The sequence below is a fragment of the Cricetulus griseus genome, chromosome 5 (genome assembly GCF_003668045.3).
Source record: "Cricetulus griseus strain 17A/GY chromosome 5, alternate assembly CriGri-PICRH-1.0, whole genome shotgun sequence".
Taxonomy (NCBI): domain Eukaryota; kingdom Metazoa; phylum Chordata; class Mammalia; order Rodentia; family Cricetidae; genus Cricetulus; species Cricetulus griseus.
In genome coordinates, this window is record NC_048598.1 from 181,442,287 (window position 1) to 181,469,724 (window position 27,438).

Below are 27,438 nucleotides of genomic sequence, written 5' to 3' on the forward strand. Positions count from 1 at the left end.
ACTTGCCTTGTCTGGTCTTAGTTCCCACCAACACCTCCCTAGGGCTCAAGAACCCTCAGCAGGGTTCTGTCTGTGAGTGGCTGAGTCTGTTTGAACCAAGCAAGGGAGAACTGAAGGTGACTATCCCAGGTCCAGGAGTGCCTGGACTGTGTGATCTTCCTGTAAGTCTGGGAACAGGGTCCTTGGATAGGATTTAGGGACACTCTGCCCCAGCTGCTGGCTGAGGAGCAGACAAGACAGCAGCTTTCAGAGGGCTGGGCCAGGGCAGCAGGTGCCTGAGAAGATGACATGAGCTCCAACATTACCTCCATGCCCCAAGCCCGAACTCCCCTGCTTGGGCTAGGATTCCCACTGGCAGGGGCCTGAGGAACAGGGCACTCCCCTCCCCACTTTACGTTACCAATGGTCTCTGAGGGACATGGCCTGCATCTGCTCACTGTTGCCCAAGGGCATCATCTGGCCTCGGACTCTATACCCAGGCTGCCCATTACCCACTCAGGGGCTTGAAAGCTTTGGTATTTGTTGCACCCCATCCAGCCCACCACCCCTTCCTGGCTCATCCTCTTCCAGCGGCAGGTGACAACCTGCTGAAGACTGTAGTACATGTCTTCATGCCTCACCATGCTATGTACTGGGGGCGTGAGGGGTGATGACCGCGTCTGGAGAACCAGATCGCTCAGGCTGGGCAGCAGCGTGCAGGGGCCCAGGTCCTGCCCTTGGATACAAACTCCAGGCTGGTGTTTCCTCACTGTTCCATTTCCATTTCTGGAAGGAGAGTAGACGTTCCTGGCCACTCGTGTGTCACCACGCCCGCACCGGCCGGCTCGCCCATCCACCTTTCCACCCGCTGACCCACCACGCACCTCCCACTTAGCCGCTTCCCCCACTCACTTCCCTCCATGCAGAACCACCAGAGCTACAGGGCAAAGGCAACAGGGACCAGAGCCTCTTCACAATGTCACCGCTCGTTCCCATGGTGTAAATACAACAGTCATGGCAGACAAGGTTGCTCTTTATTGGTTAAAATCCCTGCTGGGCTCCAGACTCAACAGTGGACCCCTAGGAGTGGGGATGGAGGGGCCGGGCAGGGGCAGTCTGTTCCTTGCTGGGCAGACACTGAGAGAGATGGCAGCTGCTGTGGTCATCAACCATTATTCATCTCTTTTTGTTCCCTGGGGCCTACCAGCCAGGACCTACCCACAGCACTGCCACCAAGCCTCCCTCCCTCACTGTCCCCAACTCAGCCACAGCAGAATAAAGATGCATAAAACAGTACTCAGCTAAAGGTCAACTGAGCCATGGAGGCAGTCTGGGAATGTTGCAGCCCATTGCAGGTATTTGTACCTATCTCCCTAGAGCCAGACAGGAGGCTTCCTCCCACCCCCGTGGTGCATGCGATGGGAGGTGGGTAGAGGCTTGCAAAGCAGAAGGTGAGGCTATGAGCGTGCAGGTGGTTCAGGGTGATGCCAGGCCAGGTCCTAGCATCAATGGCCAAGACTCCCAAGGCTCCTGGCTGGGTAAGGCACAGAGTTTCAGTTTCTCAGGGGCCCAGTCCCAGCCTGGCCCCGAAGAGCCTCTCCAGACAGCACAAACGGAGCACCTGCTGCTGTGCTGAGCCGTCGAGAGCACTCACTTAGCTTTGGGCCTGGACCTGAGGCCTGTGGGGAAGGAAGTGACAGCGTTAGGAGCAGCCTTTCTCAGAAAGCTGCAGGTGCCTACTACAGGTTCTCGTCGCCACTGCCAAGGCTATGATGTGTATCCAGGTCCATTCTGACCCCAGGTTCTTCTCTAGAGCAGCAGAATTCATCCAAGTGGATGGAGCCAAGGTGATACCAGCAGGCTGCTCCTGCAGAGGCTGTCCCAGCTGGGCTTGGTGCCTTAGCTTGATTCCGTCTGCAGTGGGGTCTGTGGAGTCTACTTCTCACATCTCAGACAAATACCCACTGTCTGTCCTCACCAACCTGCACTGGGCCCCTTCAGATGGACTTGGTCCTTCCTGCTTTTCTCTCGGGCTGGGTGCTGGCCAGGGAGGGCCCTGGGCTGGCAGCCACACACTTGAACTGACCCCAACCTGCCCCTGTAGGAGGAACCTTGTTCCCAACACTCTGTGCTGCCTAAGAAGCCTGCTTGTCCACCAGTGGTGGGTGGGGTTCCATGCTCCCCCTGGAGACTGGAGTTTGAGAATCTGCTCAAGACAAGAGAAAATGAGTGGAGCTGCAAAACTTCGCCCAGGGTGCCATCAGGACATCCACAGGGAGTGGGGAAAGGAACCACCAACCAAGGCAAGGGTGTAGCCAAGTCTGGGTTAGCTACAACAGTGGTGTTCAGCATGGAGAGGCTGCCGGTCCAGGGACACAGGAGCTGGTCTCCATCAAAATGCATTACCTAATGGGGCAGTCCACACGCAGGGCTAGCAGCACTGAAAAAGTAAAGGAAGAACACTGTGCAGGCTGAGCCCCAAGAGTAATGGAGATCTGACCTTCCTGTGGGTCTTGCCTACAATGAGCCAACAGATCTCATCCTTGTCCCTCAACCCTGAGACTTCAGCCCAGTGGCCCGCGGGCTCAAAGTGCCAGGCAGACCCAGGGTCCCTGAGCATGTCCAGAAGTGCTTGGGAGTTGTTCAGCTTGGACTCATGGCTCATGATGGGGCCAGGCTTTTTTGTCCTAAGCTGGGCCTTCCTCCATCCATGAAGCCCGGCCACAGAGCATGGTCCAAGTTGGTCCAACAGTATCTCTAACCTCTTGGGCCATGTCACTTCCCTGGCTATCTTACCAGGGTGGGGTCCAGAAGACCCATATGGCACGTGCAAGCAGACCTGTAATCTAAACTGATCCCTTTCTGCTCCTGGCTACACGGAGGGGAGGTCCATGCACCTTTTGCCTCTGGCACATCTGCAATTGAGACATCCACTTCCTTACAGTCTCTTTGGGCAGTGCTTGGCCTTAACCTGGACCATGGGGGAGCTGGAATAGTCTTGGGAGGACTGGCCCCATGCAGAGGGATGGAATCTTCTGGGGAGTTGGGGTTAGTAAAGCTGCAGTTACCATAACCCTGGGTAGGGCTGCGGCACCAACAGGAACAACCTCAGTCTGTCCTGCAGGACCAAGAAACAGGCATCCCCAAAGATCCCACACTGTATCCGCAAAGGCCTGGCTTCCCACTCCCTACAGGGAGCCTAGCTTGGCTTTATCTACCCCTCCTTGGAAGCCCATTTGGAGTCCAGCTCTGAGGTTGTGTCCAGCTAGGGGAGAGAAGACCCTGGACAGGCAAGGTTTGGCAGCTGGGCCTTCTCCAACAAGACAGGGCAGGAACAGCAAAGGACCCACCACCAAGAGCCAAGGCTGGGGTTTGCTGATATACCCAGAGGGCTGTAGAGAAGCTAGGTTAGTGCCCAGGAGGGCCAGGCAGCAGGCTGAGGCCCCAGAACCCGCTGTCACCATTAGTCAACATGAGCCAGGCTGTGTACGTACCTCACTGGATCACACACAGCCTTTTTGTTTTATTATCATCAGACTCAGGGGCACACTCTGCTTTCAAATAAAAGAAACACACTCATCAGCTTATCACAGGTGGGCAGCCATGAACTCAGGGTGATAGGATCTGTGGGAGTCAAGCTAGCCACGCCAACACTCTTGGTCAGGGGCAGAGACAGACCGCCAGACCAAAGCCCAGATTCTCTGGTCATGGGGACAAAGGCAGTTGCACCCAGGGACTTAATGCCAGACCACCCTGCAACAGCAAGAGCCAAGGGCCACCCTCCTCCACTCCCTGCAGAAGGGGTGTGAAGGCAGGAATTTGCAGGTGGGGGTGATGCTGGCAGTGGCCCCCAAAGCAGCCCCCTGTGTGAAGTGCCGTGTCCCTCTGAATCACCCTCTCTCCTGGATGCTGGTTGAGCCTGTAGTACCCGCAGGGATAGGGGAGGGACCAGCTGGATGGCAGGGAGAGGTCCCAGGCCCTGTCGTGGGACAATCAGTTCTAACCACATGCCCAGACCCAGATGTCTCCCAGCCTTGCCCACCACGGCCCGCCTCCCAATTACCTTCTTGGTTCCTTGAGGGACGTTTCTTCCTTCGCTTGCTCGTCCCCTTTGAGACCCGGCCTCGGACTCTGGGGAGGGTGCCAGACCCTGAGGAATCTGTCACTGCGTCCTCAGAAAAGGACCTGTCTAGGGATGTGTCAAGTGCAGACTCTGGAGCTGTGTCGTCCTGGTCCTCATCCTCTCCAGGGCCTGTGCAGGGGAGGTGGGGGCTGTGGCCGCGCTCAGCTGTATCCTCTGGTCCCTCTCTTGTGCCGTCAGCCTTGGCTTGGCGAACACCCCACAAGGCTTCAGGATCCACAGCATTCTGGGGTGAGCTCTCGACTCCAGGAGGCTTATTGCTAGAGAACTCGAGGGGCTTCAGGGCTTGATCATCTCCCAGAGTCACTGGCCAGACCCCCTCAGAGGGCTGGGCATTCAGGTTATCTTCAGGGACCAGGAAGTCACTGGCATCCACATACCAGGAAGAACGCCTCTCCAAGGCTGGGGGACCACCTTCCTCCTTGGAGGGCTGGGGACTGGGGGTTACAGCGTCCACAAGGTCCCAGCCCTGTGGCTCCCCGGCTGCTGTAGTGTCCAAGCTTGGCTCTGAGGCAGGATGGTTTGTGCTTTGTATGGCATTGCTGGCAGTTGCTGTGGATGGAGAGATCCGTCAGCGACGTGCAAGAGCCAGGTTCTTAGACATTCTGGTCCCACCCCTGGAAGTGGTCCTGACCCCAGCCTTCCTAACTACTCCAGACTTCAGTCTCAGAACCCTCCAGCATGGTTTCTTACGCATCAAGGCAGAGCAGTATCTTCAGTCTCGCCATACATGGGAGACTTAGGGATACCCAATGGGCCATAAAAAAGCCCATCCATTTCCAAAGGTTTTAACACCTCAGGTGCCCTGAACTCTGGGGTGTCCATCAGTGGACCACCAATTCCCACATCTCCTGGATACCCAAAGGCTATAAAGGCAATGTCCAAGAGAGGACACACACCCACCACTGCCCTTAGTGCCTCCAGGGCAGTATGTGTAGGGTCCCCAAAGGGATTCAGGTCTCAGAAGGCTTCCTGGAGGCAAGCATAGGTAAGTGGTGGGAGGGAATGGGAAGGTCACAGGTTCGTTTCTCACCAGGCTCTGTGGCCTTTGGAGGATCTGTTGGAGTCACTCTGCTGCCTGCTTCAGTGTCCCCTCGGCCCCGGGCTGTCTTCCGTAGCTGGAAGCCCTTCCTGATGTCGGCCAGCAGGGCATCGATGACACATACCTCTTCTTGTTTCCCGGGCCCCTTTCTGACTGCAGAGCCACAGACCTCAGATAGCAGCTCAGAGACCCTAGGCCACCCCAGAGACCCCTAGGAGAGCCGGAGAGGCACTGCAAGGCTTGAGAGAGGAAGGAGAGCAGCCCCACCTGAACCCCAAGGCTTGCAACTGTTCCCACCTGCCCCCAAGACCCACCAGGCTTCCCGTCCTCGCCCCTCGGCCTCCGTGCCTCCTCCTCTGCCAACTGCTGTTTTCTCTTCTCTGCCTTCGCCATCTGCTCCTTCCGGTCCTTGTTCTCCTGCTCAGACAGACAGAAGCCTTGTCACCCAATCCAGTAGCCCACAGTGGGAATAAGGAGGGACAACCAGGGTGGGGCTCACAGCTGTACCTATCCACAGCTGGAAACAAAGGGGCAAATTCTGCCTGGCTTGGCTGGGAACCCCACTCTGGTCTCAGGCTTCACTTAACTCCCCCGAGCCCACCACACCTTCAGGGCACGGGTGAAGAGGTCTCGGAAGGTCTTCATGGTGCTGAATGTGTCCTCTAAAGACAGCTGCTGGGGGTCTTCGCACAGGTAGTCGGCCAGCTCCAGCTTCTTCTGCTCAATAGCCTCGAACACCTTGTCCAGTGCCCGAGAGGCCTCAATGCTGGCCTGGGGATATAAGGCTCAGTCACGACCCAGTGAGCCAGGGGAGCATGCTGGTGATGCTTTGGGCACAGGGCCCTTGGGCAGAGGTCTCCATGGAGAGTAGGGCCTGTGGCATGCTAGATGTACCTGGGAGCCTTGGCTTAGGGCCATGGAGTCCATACCCTACAGGAAACACTAGGACAGGGATCAGAGAAACTGCTCTGTTGACTCAGGCTCTCTTGTCCCCTTGGCCTGTGCTCACAGAGGAGCTGCTCACCCACCTACCCGCTCTACACGGTCCTGAACATCCCAGGATCTGTGCTCCTCCCCGGACTGTAGTGGGAAGCTTCTCCTGCCAGCCACAGGACTCCCACTGGCCAACTTACCTGGAGGCGCTCAGCATACTGTTTTTGCACCTCAGGGATTGAGGCAGACACCTTCCGTTCTATTTCCAGAAGCTTCTTTAAGTTGCCACTGGCCTCTGAGCGGATGATCTCCAAGTTGATTCTGAAAGGCACCGAGGGGCAAGATGGGCAAAGTAAACTACGCGACAACCAGCCACAATGGCTCCCGACTGCTGCTTTAGCGCTCGTCACGCAACCCCTACTGACCCTGGGCCCATCACAATTTTCACATTACAGGTCCCAGGAGCCAGTCAATCCTGACAACCCTGTATGGCGGGGGTAGCTGCCTGTTCTGGTGACATTCAAATCAGCCAGTCCTGTCAAGATACTGGCCCCTCACTGTAGAGCAGGGCTTGTGCCGTGCTGGGCACACCTGGGAACCTCAGCCCAGCTGTTGGGCCCACTGTCATTCTTGTCTGATTGGCCCTGAGGCCCAGCAGCTGCTGAACCAAAAGCTCCCAGGGCAGTGCATGGTGGGAGCACAGACTCTGGAGCCGGTGTCCAGCTAGTCTCTCTGCTGGGTGGTGAGACTCCTAGATGGTGACACCACTACCCTGAGCCTCAGTCTGAACCATGAGGTGGCATGACCTGGCTAACACTGTCATGAAGGTTCACTCTGTAGAGAGGCTGTGCCAGACTGCCACCTCATCCCTTCCAGGCTTTATCTGAGTCACACAGTTATAGCTGACACGGTCCTGTCCCAAAGCGAAAGTCAGCGTTCTTTGGGGTAGGGAATCGGACCCTGCTGTGAGGAGGATGGGATCAGAGGTTGGAGCCCGAGCTGCTAAGGCATAGAGCTGGCAGGAGCGCCTACCCCGCAGCTTGAGAGGGTGGCTCCAGGTCCCGTGCCAGCTGTAGGAGGTCTGGGTGGCTTTTCTCCACTTCCTGTAACACAATGTGTCCAGTAAGAGCCTGTTGACCCCACTGGGCCTGTGGACATCACCCTGCACAATCATGGGCAGAACCTCCACCAGCCCTCGGAGCCTCCTGGGCCTCTAGAACGCTGCCATGGCCTATGATCTCTTAGCATTTTTGTTTCCAGAGGTGGGTGAGAGTAGAGGGCCTGTCCCAAGGTTATATGGGCTGCTGCTGGTGGTGGTGGTAAAGCCTGCTGGGGATGGGCAGGGTTGGGGCTCAGTCTCTAGAATAATAGGCCTAAGGCTAGAGTAGGGGGTGGCAAGAGGAGGGGGCCCCCCACCCGACAGGGTCCCCAGAGGTCACCTCCAGCACATGGTGGAGCAGTGTCACCCGACTCTGCTGGGACTTGGTCTCTGTGAGCTTCAGCAACGTGCTAATCTTGAAACCGTCTGCATCTCCTGTGTGGCTGCCCTGTGAGGGACAGGGGGTGAGTCCGACTCCCAGGGTGTGGGGTGAGTCCCCCCACTCCCATGGTGTGGTGGGAGGTGGGGCCACAGGATAGCTCTGACTTACATAGTTGAGGAAATTCCCAATCTTGAGGATCAGCTGGCAGAAGACAGGCAGCCGTTGGCTGGTGAGCAGGCCTGTGATGGATGGGCCGGGTTGAAGAAGGCCCAAAGCCTCCATGTGTCTCAGGGTGTGGCTGCTTCCTTTGCTTCCTGACCCCAGGCCCATCACAGCCCCAGAAAGGACACAAGGCAGGGGCCACATGGGGCTATGATCTCTTTTACCAATAGGTGCAGGGACTCTGGAAATACTTTCTGTGATGACCACATTTGCTGACCCCCTCAACTCTAGCAGGTGCATGGTGATTACTTGTCCTTTGGGTGAGGACTCTGGAATGCTAGAGGAGCCCCTTCCAATCTGTGGCCACCCTAGTTCTCATGTCCCTGTCCCTTGGGTTGCAGGGAGGATGCAGACACTCCTGTCTCAGTGGCTGAGACGGGAGCAGGCATGTACCATGCTGTGTGCCTGAGAGAAGGGAGCTGTCCTTGGGCTACTGGAGCCCATGTGTGCCCCTGCTCTGGTGGCCAAACAGGTCTCTGTCCTTCTTCATTCACAGAAGGGGCACGCATGCTTGCATAAATATACTCTCGTGTTTCTGTGCATGTGTGACTGACTGGATACGAGTATCTGCATGCACGCTATACCATGGGTATGGACTATGTAACCTCGCTCATGTGTGCCATGAGTGAGTGTACAGGCATGGGTATGCGTGTCGTGTGGAAACAGCAGAGGTGACCATGGGTTTTGCTGGAGAAAGTCAACACTTCACCAGCTCTCAGTGCCCACTGTGACGCGGCTAGAGCAGGGGCTGACACGTGGCAGGCCTGTCCCTCCCAGCCCCACAGGCTTCTGGGCCCCACTCACTCTCGCAGGCGGTGAGCGCCAGCTGGGCCTTGGGCCGCACCATGTCCAGAACGATGGCGGTGCCCTCACACAGCATCATGCACTCCACCCGCAGCTGGTAGCTGGTGCAGCAGAGCAGGGGGTTAGGGCCTGGGGGCTCCACCATGCTTGCCATTGGGAGCATGCTCTGCCCTTGGTGGGTGGGCCGCGGGAGGGGTCCCCACGGCCTGGCCTGGGAACACGCACATTTCTAGGCCCGTCCCCAGGACAGAAGTAAGGCCTGGGCAACTAGGTGGCAGCCTAGGGGGCCTGGAGCTTCTCAGGAAGACTCTGGCCTCAGGACTTAACAGGCCACCTCTGCTTTCTGAGAGGGGACAAGGAACATGGTGACATTCAGACGCCACACTAGATGACTCCTTTGCAGAGCCCTAGGGCCTTCCTGACCCCTTCCCTCCTCCCCGAACTTGGCTCCTACCCTGCTCTCCCCACCTTTCCTTTGCCACAGGCTAAGCAGGATCCCAGGGCTGCCTTGGCTCACCAGGGAATGTCCAGGAGGAGGATGTAGAACTGGTCAGCACTGGCCAGTTTGGTTCGCTCCTCAGTGAATGCGCGCAGGTTCTCAATCTGCATGGTGCCACACAGGGGAACCAGTTTTCTGCCTGCCCAACACTTGCCTGCTTTCGGCTGCCCACAAAGCTCACAGTGGCTCCCAGCCTTCGTGGTTCCCCACGGGGGTGACGGGGGTCAGGACCTTGCTATCTCCGATTCTTTGGCTGATTTGGGCCCCGGCTCACCTCATGCTTTTCTGGAAGGAGTTTAAGGAGCTGTTTGAGAACCTCCACATCAAACTTGGTTGTGTCTCCAGCCCGGATCATGGAGGTGACTTCTTCATTGGAGCTGGGGAGGGTGAGGACAGGGGTCAAGGATCACGATTTCCCTCTTCCCTTCGTCCCCTGACACACTTAGAGATGGAGGTGGCTGATGGGCATTCATGGGGCTCTTGGAGGCGGATCTTGGGTAAAGGTTTAGAAACTGGGAGGCAGGGTCTACTCTCCCATGACTCCGTCACAGCTTGCCTATGACCTCGGTGATTTTCTGGGCCTCACTTTGCTGTGGAAGCTACCCACTGTCTCCTGCCCTGGGGTTGGAGCATGCGCGGACCTGGCCAGCCTGCATTGGGCACTGATGGGCATACCTGGGAGGCTTGGGGCAGAGCAGGCGGTTTGCCTGGGGCTGAATTTGGCAGCAACGTTATGTCCCTCACTCACCTTTTAAATTGCTTCAGGAAGATGTTGAGGTTCAGGCTCTTTTTGGAGTCCAGAAAAGTGACCTAGAAAACCCACCTTTAGCTGGTATCTGCAGGATGGGCAGAGCACTATTCCACCCAAGGAGGAGATGGGTGAGGCTCTGTCATTCATTGTTCTTACCTCTTTGGGTTCCTTCCTGGTGGGGGCAGCAGAGGGCTCCTTGGGCTTAGCCGTGGGGAAGGAGAACAGTTGTTCAATGCTGGAGAAGTCAGGCTCCACGGCCTCTGTGCAGGGGCTGCTCAAGGTTGCCCACATGGAGTTGCGCTCTACAAGGGAGGGACGGGCAAGGTATTCCGCTGAAAGGCATCCTTAATGTGGGCCTGCAGGTCCAAAGGCAGGTGTGCCGAGGGGCAGCACAGGAGCCTGGGGCCCAGCCCCGGTTGAGTATCTGATAGAGGGAGTCTCCATGCTGTTGTTAGGCTACATGTGTGCATGTGAGCACAGACACCTATGCTGTTGTTAGGCTACATGTGAGCACAGACACCCATGCTGTTGTTAGCTACGTGCGTGCATGTCAGCACAGACACCCATGCTGCTGTTAGCTGCATGTGTGCATGTGAGCACAGACACCGGCTATGTGCATGCATGTGAGCACAGACACCCATGCTGTTGTTAGGCTACGTGCATGCATGTGAGCACAGACACCCATGCTGTTGTTAGCTACGTGCGTGCATGTCAGCACAGACACCCATGCTGCTGTTAGCTGCATGTGTGCATGTGAGCACAGACACCAGCTATGTGCATGCATGTGAGCACAGACACCCATGCTGTTGTTAGGCTATGTGCATGCATGTAAGCACAGACACCCATGCTGTTGTTAGGCTACGTGCATGCATGTAAGCACAGACACCCATGCTGGCAGGTGACCTGGTCGGTCTCTCTCTGGCTGCCCTTTCCTAAGCTTCAGCACCTGACACCTGGGGCACTACATGGAGAGCCTTAGAGGAGGGTGGGGCGGGGCAGGGCGGGGCCTTCGGTAGTGGACACCCATGACCCACAGGGCTCTGAGTGGCTTTTAGACCTATGCAAGACGCATAAGATCTGGGGCTGGAGAGATGGCTCAGAGGTTAAGAGCACTGGCTGCTGCTCTTCCAAAAGTCCTGAGTTCCATTCCCAGCAACCACTTGGTGGCTCACAACCAACTGTAATGAGACCTGTTGTTCTCTGCTGGTGTGCAGGCTGAACACTGCATAAATAGTAAATAAATAAATCACACACACACACACACACACACACACACACACACACACACACACACACACAATTTGAGCCCTGTAGGCAGGGACACAGGGCCTGGCTGCATGAATGGTGGGATGAGCAGCGTGCGCCTACCCCCTCAGAGGCTGGCTCGGAACAAGGGCTCACCTCGTGCCACATTGGAGGGCAGCTTCTGCCAGTTGAGCTTCTTCATACGCAGTGTGGGTGGAGTCACCCTGCGGTGACTGGGGACCCAGGCTGAGCCCAGGCCGTGGTCCACCTGAGCCACAATGACCTCCTCCACGACACCCATCGTGGAAGGGACAGAGAAACCGGGCAGGGGAGGAGGTGGGGGAGGGATCCCGCCTGTTCCAGGTAGTGGGGGAGGGGGAGGGGGCAGGGTCCTCCAGGAGTCAGACAGAGGCGGAGGTGGCGGAGGTGCTGGGGGGGACATGGCCTTTGAGCCTGGTAGGGGAGGTGGTGGTGGGGGCAGAGAAGGAGATATGGTCCCTGAGCCTGGCAAGGGGGGTGGCAAGGGTGGGGGTGGAGGGGGTGGGGGGGAGACATGGCTCCTTGGCCTGGCAGAGGGGGTGGGGGGGAGGGAGCACAGGGGTGGAGCTGGAGAGAGGCGGGGTAGGTGGAGGTGAGTCTGCCTTTTCAAGGGCTGTTGGCTGTTGAGCTGTGTCATCACTGGCGCTGTGGAAGCTGCCCACACATTGGCAGGTAGAAGCCGCTACTGGCTGCTGGCCTTCCCATTTAGCTGAGGGAGTAGTAGTGTTTTTGGAGGAACTGCCTCGATTCTGGCCTAGGTTGGCCTGGACACTCTTGTGGGCCTTGTCCAGGGGGCTTGGTCGGGGCCGCCCTTTGATGGACAGCAGTCGCTCAACGACTTCCTCCAGGGTGCAAGCCTGGGCTGCAGGGAGGAAGTGTGCAGGGTCAAGGGAGAGGGCCAGAGATGAAAACAAGGCAAAGGGAGACCATCTCCCCACATGGCCTCCCTCACGGCCAAGGATCTCAGGGTCTTCCCACCAGCCCGTGCCTCGCTGCATGCCTGGCCCATCCCAGCTTCTCACCATCACTGGCCAGGAGCACGGCACGGTTCACCAAGTTCTCCAGGGCCTCCCAGAGCAGTTGGCCAGGGCGGCCAGCAGGCTCCAGGTGCAAGAGACCCTGCAGTACCGACAGCAGCTGGGCTGACGCCGGTGAGCAGCTCACCTGCATTAACAAAACAAATGGGTGGCTGTTCCCTCCCTCGGGCAGGCTGATACCCCCCAGCCCCTTTACCTCACCGAAGCCCTGCTGATGAGTGACTGAGAGGCAGAGCTCTTTGTGTTACTGGTGGTTATGGAGGATCTCCCTACATGCTATGAGACGTTAAATGGTACCCCTCGTTTCTTCCTATTACTGTCACCCACAGATGAGAGCTGTTGCATTCAATGGCTGAGACTGGGGGGCGTGTAAACTCAGCCCCCTGACCCCTTACCTGGCCCTGAAGCTCTCTGAAATCCCCAGAAATTACTACCTAGCTGAGGCGCAGGAAGGCACAGCCTGTGACCTCTGGAAGCTGGTCCTGCATCACAACTCCATTCCCAGGACAACACAGCCTCTGCCTTATGACCCCAGCTCTGTTTCTGGCCATCGTGGGGCTGGCCCAAGCAGAGGCCCTGGCCCTAGACAGCCAAGCCCCACCTTGTGGAACAGGGAGGCAAAGACTTCCTGGTGGCTGTTCATGTTGACGCCATCGCAAACACGCTGCAGCTCCTCCTCGTCCTCCGCTTTTGCCTCTTCAAAGGCTTCCAACTGGATCAGCAGATCTGCGTCCTCTAGATCTCTAGGGGATGAGGACAACCGTTGAGACGCTGTCTCACTGGACCCTTCCCTACAGATCCAGGCTGCATGCAGCTCTCTACTCCACCTGAGCACACACTGGGCAGCATCCCTAGCCAGGCCCAGTGTGCTGCAGCCAGCCAGTGGCACTGCCCGGAGAATGGCAGTCTGAGTGGTAATTAATGGGTCTGAGTCTCCCATCCTGACAGGCTGCCAGGGATGGGGTAGGGCAGATCCTCATGACAGGTACAGGGTTAAAAAAAAAAGTCACCCAAAAACAACCACCACCACCAACAACAAAAAAACCAACAACAAAAAAAGCCAGGCGGTGGTGGCTCATGCCTTTAATCCCAGCACTCAGGAGGCAGAGGCAGTGGGTCTCTGTGAGTTCGAGACCAGCCTGGTCTACAAGAGCTAGTTCCAGGACAGCCTCCAAAGCCACAGAGAAACCTGTCTCGAAAAAAAAAAAAAAAAGTTAAGATCACACTTGAGGCAGGCCACCATGAAACATGAGAGGGCATGGGCTTAGCCTGAGTCAGATGTCACGAGTGTATGCTGGGGCCAGGTGCTGCCATCACCTCAACCTGGCCAATAGCTGACCCCCTCACAGCCCAGAGGTTTGCAATGGGCTAGCTCCACAGCACTGGAGTCTGTAAGGCCCCATGCTGACTTCCTGGAGGTAAAGAGCCCCCAGTGGGGTTTGTCCTGACTGTAGTCAGGACCAGGGCTCTCAACTGGATGGGCTCTCTTTGGAGACGACGCCAGGGTGGACAGCCAAACTCTGGGCTGTGTTACACCTGAGCTTCAGAGGAAGGAGAGCAACTGTCAGCGGAAGTTCGTTCTACACCACAGGTATGTCAGGCCACGCATCTGAATCCTGAGTCAACCTGACAATCTCACTCCTATGGGCAGTGTCTGAGTCCCAGGTTCCCTCCTGGAAGAAACCTCTCAGCATCCTCTGGAGACTCTGTATGGGCCAGGTGGCTGGAAACCCAAGGAAGGACTTGGGAGGGGCAGCTGGCAGAACCGGCCTCAGGGCGACTCACCGTAGCCGGGTCAGAGTAACCAGCAGCTGTAGCCCTGATGGATGGATGGATGGACAGGGTTAGAAAGTCCAGAAACCGCCTTTGGCCTCTGCCTGCCCGCAGCTCCCTGTCACATGCATCCGGACTTTCCTTTATCTCCCCTCTCCCTCCTGTAAGACCATCAGGGAATCCTAAAGCTCCAGAGGGGACAAGGTCTAGACACAGCTAGTGTTTGTCCAGTGGCCACTGACTGAAGGAGCAGAGCTGGAGTTGGGAGCAGGCCACCTATCTGCCCCACCACCCAGCTGGCTCTGAGACAGAACCCTCAGTGCTGATGGTCTCTCTGCCATTGGAGCAGGTGGTGGTGGGAGGCAGCCAGACCCTGGAACAGTGCCTTACTCTGGGATCCCAGGGGATGTGACACAGGCTGGGCTGACCCAGCAGGCACTCTGAAGGTCTTCCAGATGCCTGGCCAGCAGGTGAGGGCACTTACCGATAAATTCACTCCGCAGCTGGGCACGGGTACGGAGATCCTCAGGACCCAGAATGATGGCGTTGATCACGCTGAGTAGGGTAACCACGTAGGGCACGTTGTCACTGTCTGAGAGCTCATTCATGATGACGCTGAAGCGGTACTGCTGGCTGCACACCGTCTGCAGGTTGGGCATGGTCAGGATATGCTCCAGCAAGAGATCCTGTGATGCTGGCCTGGGTCCCCCCACTCACCTTGTAATGGTCCAGGGCATCTAGTGTCAGGGCGTGACCCTCAGGTGAATAGATACACAGAGCAGCCAGCAGCTCAAACACTTGCTTCTTGACCATCACATTGGATGTATCCAGGGCTGTGGAGGGTCAGGAACGTCTCAGCAGGCCCACTGTCTTGCCTCCCCCATCAGTCTTTAACACACCTGTGATCTGAATCCAGGGCTAGAGCCTAGGATGCCAACTCCAGCTAAACTTCCAGGCCCAGCCTTCACCATATGGATCTTTCTCAGTACCCCAACTTTGCCTCTTGGGTCACAGACCCGCCCTTTCAGGGAAGGGCTGAAGGCAAGGGAGGGTACCTGGAGTCTACAGAGCCTGGCCCAGCCCAGTCCAGCCCCTGCAGCTGGCTCCAGGCTTAGTGTTTTCCAATCTTGACAGCAATTGCATTCCTGAGAGCTTGAATGCCTCCTCACCCCGGTGAGCCCTTGCCTTCTCCATCCTGAACTAGGGAAGTTTTGTGGCTGTGCTGAGACTAGCCACAAAGGACTTGATGGAGGGGTACAATCAGGTCCAGGCTGGGGGAACAGACTACAGTTGGTGTGGGTCCTGGGCTAGACATATGCGGCAGCCTCTGGTTTCCTTACTCACACAGACACCATCTCCCAATCACTGCTCCACAGACAGTCTTAGAGCCCCAGTGGGACCTAACTGCTTCCACTGAGGGACATAGAGAGACTACTATCTACCCTGGTTTTCTTGCCACAGCCAAGGCACTGCAATAAGCCAGAAGGTAAAGGTGGTCTTGAGGTATGCAAAAGCCGAAGGAGGAGGCGTGGCCAGGGGTGGCCAACTAGGTATAGAGAGTGGGGTGGGGAACCAAGTAAGGTGTTAAAATGCAGAGGGTGATATCCTTAGCAGGTGTGGGCCAGGCCTACAGGTCTGTAGCTGTGCTGTTATGGGGCTTGGAGCCAGGCAGTGTATGTGGCGGCCTGTTCTGTGTACCAGGGCCTAGAGGTCAGAGGGTAGGGCCAGCACACGGCTGGTAGTCACAGAACTGAGGAAGCAACTTGAAGAAGCTAGTGAAAGGACTCAGGCGGCCTGGATGGGGTGACGTCTCCACCTTCCTCGCCTGAGGGCTCAGCTTTCCCTGAGGAGCCCCCAGGTCCCCCTGCCCTCACACAATGACCTACAGCTCACCCTGGGAGAGCTGGCGCACGTAACCCTGGTTGCTGAGGATGTATTCGATGCCCTGCTTCGAGTTCATGACCGCACGCACACAGCTGATGCAGGTGAGCTGCAGCAGGGCATCTGCAATGCGGGCCACACCACGTCCTGACAGCCGCGCCAGAGCCTCCAACAGCAGGTCCAGGCCGCTCTGCTCCAGGAACTGCACCATCCAGCCACCATCGCTGCTCTCCAGGCGCTTCCGCAGGCCCGAGTAGTTGACCACGGAGGGCATCTGCAGCAGCCGGATGCACAACTCAGGCTCTGCGCTCTCCAGGTTGGCCTCCGTGGGGTCTGATTCCTGCGGCCCCAGCTTCTCCTTCAGCGCTGCCCACTTGCGCTGCGCACCTTCCTTCACAGACATCTTGCTGAACTGCAGGAAGAGAGAAGGTCAGAGGTCAGCTTGGCCATAGGTGACATTTGGAGGCACTGTTTGCTTCCTCAGTTTCTCTTTAGGTTTCTGGCTTGTGGGCCAATGATGGAAACTTGGGACAGGTACTTTGTTTTGTTTTTGTTGTTTTGGTTTTACAAGACAGGGTTTCTCTGTAGCTTTGTAGCCTGTCCTAGAACTTGCTCTGTAGACCAGGCTGGCCTGGAACTCACAGACATCCATCTGTTTCTGCCTCCCAAGTGCTGGGATTAAAGGCATGCACCGGCCACCGCCCGGTCTGGCAAAGGTTCTTTGTTTCTGACCCGGATAAAGGCTCCTCTTGTTCCATCTGGATTGAACAACAGCCAGCAAAATCCTACCATATGCACAAAGACCCTAAGGCTCAGTGAGAGGCAGTTCCATTAGAGACCTGTGCCTAGGTATGGAGGCATGAGCTTGTGCTGTCCTGACAAGCCCCGGTGCAACTAGGAGAGTCTGGGGTAGGAAGCAGGCAGTCATGCTGCCTGGAATGCTATGACATCGTGGAGATGATGCAACAAAAACAGCATTTCTGAGGCTACCTTATCTGGCTCCAGGCGCTTCCCCACTGCCCACAGCCTGGGGGTTGAGGAGGGTGGGGTAGGAGGAGGGGCGGGTCACTGGAGCAGGCTAAGGACACACAATGTGATATGATGCCCAGGGCTTAATGGAGTGGGTGGCGGCTTCCCCTGGTCTAGACTTGCACCCAGAGAGAAAGTGAGTCCCTCCCCTCGACGTATAGAGCTTCACCTGGTTCATTAGCAACAGGCCTAAGTCCAACTTAGGAAATGCCCCCCAAGTGGGGGGGTGCAAGTCAGGCCTAAAACATTCTCCAAATCATGCCTTTCCTCAAAGCGTAACTGCAGACGGACAAACTACACTCTTCCTGCCTCCTCCATCCGTGCAATTCTCCCTGGTCATCTCCTGGGCCCAGCTGACTGTAATGCGGCCTCATCATAGCCCCTGGAGACAGCATCAAAGGTCAGGGGCATCCCAGGCTCTCCAGTAACCATGTATGGCTGGGATCTTATATTTAGCATCTGAGAAAGGCATCATGGAGCCGTGGGAGGAAAATACTGAGGGAAAGGGCTTGGTGAGACAAGCACCCATAGTCGTATGCATCCCAAGAGTCCAGCCCTGCACTCTCCACTGGGCTCCAGACAGGCATTTTACCTGCTGAATAGGTGAAGGGTTGTAGACCGGGAGGTTGGTACTATGGCTACACCCACACTGACTGGACCCCTGCAAGTGTTCCTGGAAGCTACCGATTGCTGGGAGGCCAGTCCACTTTGTATCGGGTTTTACTCAACTCTCTCAGGGAAGTGGAGACCTCAGGATGAAGAGGTACCCAGAAGACCATCGCTAGAGCAGAGCGGGAGCTCAGGCACTTTGCCAATGTGGTTCTGGGGTCCCTGGTGTCGGTGGTCCTCATCTGAGGCCCTACTGCCCTGGAAGCTACGGAGAGCATGCCTGCCCAGCAATATTGGCAGAGCCCCTGCCTGGTTCCCCGTTCTCCACCCGTTCAAATGCTGGTGGCCAGTAGGTCCCTCTCACAAACAGCCTGGTGAGTGGCAGGGACTGGCCTGGAGACCTGCTGTGGGTTTTAATCTAGCCACTCAGCCTGTTTGAGCCTCAGTTTCCTCCCCTGCCTGTAAGAGGGATGTCCAGGGAAATCAGCCTGGATCCTGTGCTGCACCTCACTGTGTGTGCGTGGGAACCCCGAGTCCTACCGGGAATCTCTGCTTTCACCAAGTCCTAGGCCCTTTCCGCCATCCAGCTGTCTACTCACCCAGATGCGCAAGACTTTCCGGCCGCCTCTGCCTACCCATTCGGGGCCCTGCCTCCAGCTTCTCATCCCCGATGTCAGCTGCCGGCCTGGCCTCAGTCTCTCTTGGGAAGCGTTACACCCTTGAAGTAGGTCTTGGTAGTAGGTGTGGGAGCTTCACCACAGAACGGAGCTGGCTGACGGGCCTCTGCACACTCCCCAGCTGCTGTGCTGCCCAAAGAGGTGCCTAGAACTGGCCTCCCCACCCCCATCCCTGCCTCTATTGGCCAGAGGCCCTGTCCCCTTGGCACAGGCTGCGTGGCCGGAGTATGAACTCACACAGACCTGGCCCGTGGTATCCAGAGTTTTCTGTCCAGGAGCCCCAGTCTTTCATGTTGAACCCACCCAACCTTTCTGGGAAAACAGGCTCACCAGAGTCACTGTTCCCCAGGCCTGAGGCCCCCAGACACAAAGGTCAGGAAACCTGCTTGCCTCACAACTGCCCCTCTGATACTGCCTGGTCCTCCGGCCCTGTGTGTACTCTGTCCAAGGACTCTGGACTTAACTCGCTGATGGGATCCTCCTTGCATCTGTGGGGTGGGCCCTGGATTCATGCTCTCTGTCCTGGGAAACTTGTGGGTTGGGGGTAGGGTTGGGGGTGGGGGTAAGTAGGCTCTGCTCCTGAAGCCCTAGTGATGACTGTCCACCTGGGAGAGCCAGTCCGGCTGGAAACCAGGATGCCAAAGTGAGGGACACCTTCCCTCCTCTGTGGTATCTCTCAAGCTTCCTGACTCTCTGTAGGATGACACTGAACAGGTGAGGGTGGCCTAGTACTGCAACAGCATCCGGATACTCTACAGTCTAGCAGCTTTGGCCAGGAAGGTCAACAGCTGGGACCTGATTAATGATTGACAGCCTTCATCACCTGGGCCCATGTTTCCATCTCTGGACCAATCAGAGAAAGGCAAATCTAAACAATAGGATGTCCCATTTCTGGCTGGCCTCCATGAAACATCCTGGGCCTTCCTCCCCCATCCCCCCACCCTCCTGTAGAGACTTTAAAGCTCTCCCTCCCTCTCCTGCCTGCTTCTGACAGAGCTGTGGTCAACCCCTTTACTACTGCAGTCTCTGAACAGTTTCTGCCTGCCATGGGAGACCCGGGGAACAGTACCCAGGAAGGTACTGGTGCCAAGCAAGGCTGGGGCAGAACCTCATTCTGTTTATTATGTGTGTCTCAGGGAAATTCACTCTCCAGCTCTCTCTCATCTGCAAAGTGGGTTGGTTGCAGTGGGACCCATACAGAACTAGAGTCAGCGATCTGAGTGGAGCTGGAATGCGTGAAGCTACTTGTGACAGGGCCTCATGCTCTCTTGGCTGGCCCCAAACTTGTTATACAGCTGAGACTACCCCTCAAACTCCTGACCTCTTACCCGTGCCTCTGAAGTGCTGGGATTCTAGGTGTGCCAGAAGCTGTTTCAATGGCATCTATGGATGCCACTTCCAGCTCTGGGACCAAGTGTCCAACTCTGATCCAGACCTGCTAGAGACTCAGAGGGGCTGGATACCCTGGCTTTGCCCAAGGTATGGGGGACGGCCCAGCACAGGGATACTCTCAGATACTTCCCCAGTCAGCTTCTGAGGGTGGAAGGGCCAGCTTTGCAGTCCAGGATTTGGCGGATGGGGACCAGGACATGGAGACTGTCCCATCTGCATACTCAGTTCAATCGGCATTACTGGGACTGCAGTGGGCAGGGCCTTTGCACATAAAATCCCTAGATCCAGGGGCTCAGGGCAGCTCGTCCTTTACTCATGCTTTCATTATTATTGTTTTTTCTTTTAAAAACAGGGCATCGCTGTGTAGTCCTGGCTGGCCTGTGATTGGCTATCCAGTCCAGGCTAACACTGAATTTACAGAGTACTGGGATTAAAAGCTCACATTAACATGCTCAGCTTACACTTGGTTCTTCTTTTTAAAAAGAACTTGTCTTTATTTTATATGTGCTGGTGTTTTGCCTTCATGTGTGTCTGTGTGAGATGCTGGATCCCCTGGAGCTGGACTTACAGTTGTGGGCTGCCATGTGGGTGCTGGGAATGGAACCCGGGCCCTCAGAAGAGCAGCCAGTGCTCTTAAATTCTGAGCCATCTCTCTCGCCTGCACACATGGTTTAGGGTTACTTTTTCTACAGGCAGAGGCCAGGCCTTCCACTTACAGACTACTCATGAAGGCAGGGTCTCCCTCAGGGTCTATGGTGACCAGCTCAGATCTGAGCACTGACAGGACTCCCAGAAAGGAGAGGCTGATCAGGGCCTATAGGCCTCAGGGTCACCGCCCGGGAGGGAGGCTCAGTAAGAGTTGGCTGCCTCCTCCACAAGCTTAGGCTGCCCTGGCTTGGAGCTGCCCGAACCTCCATCCCACATGCCTGGGCAGCGACTCTGATTCATGGAACTCCAGAGGCTTCCGCCCCTGCCTGGTAATCTGACGTGAGCTGAGTGGGTGTGGAGGACCAACTCCACTTACCCAGCATGCCACACAAACAGAGAAACCAAGGCAGAGACAGTTGCAGGAAACCCTGCATGGGTCCCCTGGTACCCAAAAGTGTGGTGGCGGTATCCCAACACATTAGGGAATCTGAGTGAGCCCCATGACCCCATATCTCAGCTTCCTCATTGCTACAGCCAGGAAACATGGACTATAGTTCCAGGAGCCAGAAGGACCTGCAGCCAGTTACCTTGGGCCTTCAGAGAGTTCAGGTATCCCTTGAGGAGCAGCAGGCCAGGCTTTGCACCTAAGCCCCGGGGAGGTAGGTGCTGCCAACTGTACCCAACCCTTGCAGGGACTGTCAGCGCTAGGGAGCTGCTGGGCCAATGCAGAGGTAAGTGGCTAGGTCAGGCACAGGCCAGGTAGGGGACCCCTAGAGGTGCTGCTGCCTAGGGTGGAGAGGCAGCTCTGAGGGGGCACCCTGCCAGCACCAGAATAAGGCCTGGGGTGTTTCTGGGCCCAGAGCCAGCAGGGGGTTGGGGGAAACACAAAGGACTGAGCTTGTCTTCCACGGGTGGGAGGGAGAAAGGCAGAAGCGGGATTCCGGAACTGGGTGGCAGGGGCTGCCACACTGTATTTTTAGCTCTTCCCAGATTTCCCACTGCTTGACAACCCTAGGTTTTTTTTACAGAAGTGCACATATTCCTGGTAGCTTTCTGGGGCTCAAGGACAGCCCCTGTCCTACCCTGACCCTATTACCTTTTCTCCTAATTAGTCTTAGTTCCCAGCAGGTAGGTCATCTTCCTACCAGACTGTGAGCCCTCAGGGGATGCAGCTGGCCTAGCTCAACTCAGGTAAGACAGCCTATATGCACAGTAGGCCTCAAGGAAGCAAAGGAATTAATCCATCACTGTCCCCAAGAAACAAAAGAATCAATCCATTCACCATCCCCAGGAAGCAAAAAAAATTAATCCATCCACCATCCCCAGGGAAGCAAAAGAATTAACCCATCCACCGGCCCAATATCCACAGACATGGGGTGCGTAAGGCCCAGTGAAGTGGCTGTCCAAGCAGCACCCCAGCCCACTTTCACTTGTCACCATGGCTCAGAATGGGTGTGCTCCCCCTGGGCCACCTTAGTATGCGACACAGGGTACAGGGTCCCAGGGAAGGAGCTCTTGTCACTGTCAGGGAAAGATTAGACAGGGCTAAGGGACTCCAACTGGAGTTAACACTTGGACTGTCACCAAGACACCTGCCTGAATAGCAACAGAAATAGTAAACAGGAAATGCCTGCTAGGGCTAGGGGATACCCCTCTAGTGTGTGCACAGAGAGGCTGGTGCTGAGATCCTGCCCTCCTCCTCTACCGAGGCTCACCCAGGCAAGGTGGAGACAGGAAGGGCGGAGGCACCCAGGCCAGGAAGTTGTCTTCACTTCCACCCGCCCTGGGATGATGTGGGGACTCTAGCTATCCTAGACTCGCAATGTCACCAGAGAGACCCCTTTCTCAGCCTGTTTCCCCAGCTGCACAAAGATACAGGACAGCCTGGCCCCATCTGACATTCTTGAAGTTTGGGGGCTATGGCGAGGCATAGGGGAATGATGGCCCCAGTGGCCATGTGTGAGGGCACTTTTTGGGCAAGGGACCTGGACAGCTCCTCCTGGGGCCAAGCCCCTCAGTGGATGGGAGAGGTATTAGGCGTGCAGATCTGGGGTTCCGGGTCTCCCAGGCTCCTCAGGTAGGAAGGCAGGGTGACAGCTGTGGCCTTATGTGCTACAGACCCCAGCTCCTAACCTCAACCTCCTTCCACCTGCAGGGCTGCACTCGGGGTTTGTGGCCATGGGGACCTCAGGCTCGCCCCAGGATTCATCTGCTTGGGCTCTCTGTCTCCAAAATCAGATATACTTGGAAAGTCCTTCTCCATCAGGCCCCGTGTGCTCTCTGGTCCCTCAGATGTTTTTGGCAACGCCTCTCTCCCAACTGAGTAGGACAGACAGACTTCTCTCAGGATTTACATGGCAATTGTTGTGTGCTGGTTGGCCCTCAGAGAGTTGGTCCTCAGCCTGTCCATGCCCAGGATGGGAAAGCTGTCCTGTCCACCCACATGCCACATCACAGGCTCCACCCTCTGCCAGTGTCCAGCTCCAAGCTTCCCTTGCAGGGGCAAGGAGAACAAAGACACACAGAAAGTGGGGGGGGGGGAGGGGTATCACTTGTGTTCTCTAGCACAGCCGGGCTCATGGAGAAGACAAGGCTGCCTCCAAATGAGGAGGGCTTCACCTCCAACCCATAGGACTTCCTGTTTCTGTCTTCATACGGTGACAAGCGCATCACCGCCAGAAAAGAGTTACTACTGTTACTACCACACAGGGTCACAGGGTCAGCTCTGCCCTGACAGTGCCTATCGGCTTAGCTTAGTGCCCCAGTCTCCAGGGCTCCAGCTCAGCATTCCTCAGCCACATGACCCCAAGGAGCCTGTCAGGCCCAACCGGGAGAGCAAGATCCTCAGCCTAGGTGCGTGTTTTGCTCACAGTACTGGCTGGGAAATGAGGACACTGGGCTCCTGCAAGAACCAGCTCACTCTGGACTTGGGTTTTCTTACTTGTACAGTGGCCAGGATGGTTACCAGGGAGCCCTGGACACTCAGCATGGATTGGCTGACCCAGCACTGTCCGTATGACAACCATTAGGCCTGCAAACACCGCATCTCTATTGCTTTACCCTTCGCTCTTCTCAGAGGTGACCTCTCATCTCCGATCGCTCTTAGAGAGACAGCCCATCTCCCTGCAGCCAGCTGCAACATCCAGGGCCCAGCCCCCACTCCTGTGTACACCTCCACAGCCCAGGCCCTCTGTGTAGGTATCCCCGAGAGACGGGGGAGGGGGGCGGGTCATGTTCTCAGACCACTCGTGTCTGCACATGAAGTGAGGCAGAGAGAGACACGGGACAGGTAGCACCCTCCTCCCAGCCTGGGCCAGGCGGGAACAGATGTCTACCTCCCTGATGTGGGTACAGGCAGCAGTAGAGCTGTGCCTGGAACAGGAATGAGGACACAGGGATGGTGAGGGAGTGAGTTTGCACGTGGAGAGCACAGCCCAGGGTTCCAGGGGGCCTGGGCCAGCAGGCGGGGAGGTTGAGTCATATATGACAGTTGCTTTACAAAGTTTGGAGGCTTCCAGGCCATACCTACCATTAGCAAGGGCCAACGGCCCTCTCAGTGCTGCTGGGGACTATGAGAGATGGTCCTGGCTATTGAGAGATAGTCCTAGACTAGCCTCTGCCTACCATCGGTCGGGAATGCTGGGGTGTGTGTCTCTCCTGACCCACTGGGCCCTGGGCTGGCCTAGTGCTTGGCTTTGGAGTTGGCTCCATTCCTTCATGTGAGTTTCCCATTGGCCTCTCATCCACTAAGAGCCCCACACCCAGACCCCAGTCAGCCTGAACTCTGTCAGCACAGGCCACACACGCTGGTGAGGCCGAGCCCATGGGGACACAGTACCCAGGTAGATCTGGGATGATCTGATCAAGTCCAGCTCTGGAAACATGTGGAATGCTGTGGCTGGTACTCTGACTCTGCCATGGCCTCTGCAGGGGGCTAGCCTGCTCTCCTGAAGCCCATTTGCCCAATCCAGGAGTCCACATGCAATAGAAGTGAGCCAGAGGCAGGAGACTGGCCGAGGCTACCTGGCCTCTTCTCTGGACTCTGCCATTCCCTCTTCTGTCCCACGTCTGCTTTGTACAGAAGGAAAAGTAGTCGTGGCCATCCTGCCCTCAAATAGTGGTGAAGGGTCCCGGGCTGCAGCGCATACCCCCTGTCCTGACTGATTTGCCGTCAACTTGACACAAGCTTGCGTGATCTGGGAAGAGGAACCTCAGCTGAGCAAAATGTCTCCGTCAGATCGCCTGTGGGCACGTCTACAGGGCACTTTCTTGACCAGCTACTGATGTGGGCAGGCCCAGTCCACAGAGGGTGGTACCATCCCTGGGCAGGTGGTCCTAGGCACTATAATAAGAAAGCAGGCTGAGCAAGCCATGAGGAGCAAGCCAGTAAGTGTCACTCCTCCTGGCATCTGCCTCAGTTTCTGCCTTTAGGTTCCTGCCTTGAGTTCCTGCCCTGACTTCCTTCAGTGATGAAATGAGACCTGAGAGTTGTAAGATGAAAAAAACAAAAAACAAAAACAAAAACAAAAACAAAAAAAAACTTTCCTCCTCAGGTTGTTTTTTGGTCATAGTGTCTTATCACAGCAACAGGAACCCTAACTATGACACCCGCCTCAGCCACACCCTACTCCACCTACCAGTGTCCGATGAGCCCAGGTCCCAGGGGCCTGGGGCAGCAGGTCCAATTATAGTCACTGTGGGAAAGGGAGTGTGGAGGGTGACCCAGGCAGGGGCTACCTGACCAGGACAAGGCTATCTGACTCTCTGGGCTGCAGTGCCCAGTCCTGAGACGCTCCCCTGTGGTCACTTAAGTCAGGCTACCAGGGTGAAGGCCACATATTAGGGTCCCATCCTCAGAACTCCACAATAACGGACAGGGAGGTAAAGAGGGCTTTGTGTGGCACACCACAGGGTACCACCCCCCGGGGGCAATGTGGGTACAAGGAATTGATGCCTACAACACAGGCGTTCTACGTGCCTCTTGTCAGAATAGACAGTAGCTCACACATTCTCCAAACGGAGTGAGAGCCAAAGGGCCAGATGGGTCCCGTCAGTCCTTGGCTTGTCTACTCTCAGCACACAGACCTGCTCACAGACTGTGAGAAATAAGGAAAGCAGGGCTTGGGGCTAGCGCTTGGGGGATCATGGAGGGGGGCCCGGCAGAGGAGAGACCCTGATCAGCCCCTGCCCTGTTCCTAATGTAATCACACTTTAGGAAAGGGGCACAAGGGGACGCAGACGCAGCTGGCACGGTCCCCTACCCAGTTCCTGTACAGCTGGAGGTGACATGTGCTGGGTGCCGGGCAGGTGGGTAGCTCCGAACAGATCCTATTTTGGCTCAAGGCCCAGGCTGTCTGAACTTTCTCAACAAGACTTTCTTCACTTAGGTTAGGCTACCAGGATGGAGGCTACACAGAGGGCCCCATCTCAGCTCCAATGGCAGGGAGTCCTTCCTCCCTGTCCACACCAGATGCTCCTCAGCCTGCTTCTCTTATGGCCCTATGGGCAGCCCCATGGGTAGCCCCATGGGCACTGACTCTGAAGATCACTCCAGAAAGAGGCCAGCATGCCCTCTAACACAGGAAGTCCAATGGTTGAGGAACTGTGCACCTATTGGACACTTGCTGTATGCAAGACAGAGGTAGGGGAGTCAGGTACTGTCCTTTCAGACCATGGGATCCAATGCACTAGCACCCTCACAGAGCCCAGGCTTTCAACCTACTCCGGAGACTGCCGCCACTGCTGCCCAGAATGGGCCAGCAGCAGCCTGCCTGCACCCACAGGTGGCACCTGCACCCGCCACCTAGCAATTCCCCTGCCTCCCCCAACAGTTTTCATGAGCCTGAAAACTTTTCCCTTGGTGGCAAGTGCACTTTGGTAGAAGGTGACGAATCTATTTAAGGTAGGTGCTTTCAGGACCCAGCACAGGGAGATGTGTGCAATTAGCTCCGACAGCCGTCAGCACCCCCACAAAGTGAGGGGCCTCACCTGAAGGTTAGCTCATTGCTGTTCAGGAGCAGAGAGAGCCCCTGCTAGCTAGGGTGGTGGAGGGTGGCCCTTCCTGGTAGAGCTAGATGCATAGGGAAAGGGTAGGAGGTCAACTCCTACCTGGTCCTAGGAGGACCCTGCTAGGTCAACTTGAGCAGCTGCCCCTGAGCCAACGGGAGAAGTCTCCGTCCCTAGCCTTGGAACAAACACCCATTTTTTGCTACAAGTGTCTGCTCCTCAAATGGCCTCTGTCCTGGGTGACACCCTGAAGAGATATAGACGTTTGCTCATGTCTGCACCACTGTCCCCACCCTTCAAGTGTAGGTGAAGGAACTGAGGCCGAGAGAAGGCCAATGCCACAGGAGGACTACTGAGGAGGGACTTCCCAACTCCAGCGTCAGCGTGGATGTGCAGGGTTTGGAGAGGACGCATTGACCTGCGGAGCCCAGACAGGATCAGGGCCATTTTTGCCACTGCTTCCAGTGTGCACAGCCTGACACTATGTGACATGGGACCCGGGGTGGTTAGGAGCCTGGACAGACAGACCTATACATCCCTCTCCACCCGCACGGTCCTCCGGGGAGTCCACCAAGGCATAGATGGGGGTCACTCAGCTTTCCTTATAGATCACCTTCATCCCCAGCATCCCTGCCCAGGATGGGGGTTAACAGATGTTGCCACAAAAAAACAGAGCTGTGTCGCTCCCTTAGGTCGGCCAGTGGGGTGCAAGGGCCTGCGTTATTCCACTGTTGGGTATCTTTAGAGTCTAGCGTCAAGGCGGGGTTGCAAGCCACACTGTGCTACCCCGGAGGCCAACCTCCAGTTGAAGTTTATTTTCTCAACTGTGGCTGATTCATGGTCAGGATGTGCAAGGTGGGGGAACTCCTCCAGCCAGACCCTGGGCAAACACCCTGAAGACAGTGAGCGATGTCCCCATCCCAGTCCGTAGTCCAGGGCCAAGAGCGCGGGACCGGATCCTTGGCTACCTTGACGCACACGCGGCAGCTCGGAGCCCTCTCCTTAATCCCAACCTATCCCTCACCGCCCCCAGACTCAGTTTCCCTCTGAGTCCCAGACTAGCTCAAAGCCTCAGACTTACCCGGCGGGGGCACAGCGAGAGATGAAGCAGAGGATCCTCTGTCCCGGCGCCGGAACGTCTGGGGCTGCGGGCGGCGGCCCGCGGCTCCTTTCCGCACGGTCTAACCGCGCTCGCGGGCCGGGCGGGGCGGGAGGGAGGAAGGGGAGGTGCGGCCCCGCCCGGCGGCGGC

General features: G+C 56.7%; 1 protein-coding gene across 1 annotated transcript; it reads right to left on the reverse strand.

Moving 5' to 3' along the window:
• Positions 1 to 994: 994 nt before the first annotated feature.
• On the reverse strand, positions 995 to 27,422 carry LOC100751534 (inverted formin-2). The gene is given in 24 exon segments (XM_035445298.1): positions 995 to 1,658; positions 4,043 to 4,672; positions 5,154 to 5,315; positions 5,477 to 5,579; positions 5,769 to 5,933; positions 6,296 to 6,416; positions 7,128 to 7,198; positions 7,535 to 7,642; positions 7,745 to 7,815; positions 8,603 to 8,703; positions 9,120 to 9,205; positions 9,376 to 9,478; positions 9,850 to 9,911; positions 10,009 to 10,154; positions 11,254 to 11,646; positions 11,649 to 11,681; positions 11,684 to 11,998; positions 12,159 to 12,300; positions 12,775 to 12,916; positions 13,959 to 13,992; positions 14,431 to 14,590; positions 14,664 to 14,779; positions 15,840 to 16,239; positions 27,270 to 27,422. Coding segments are annotated over 23 exon segments (3,684 nt in total). The 5' UTR covers positions 16,231 to 16,239; positions 27,270 to 27,422; the 3' UTR covers positions 995 to 1,629.
• Positions 27,423 to 27,438: the final 16 nt, after the last annotated feature.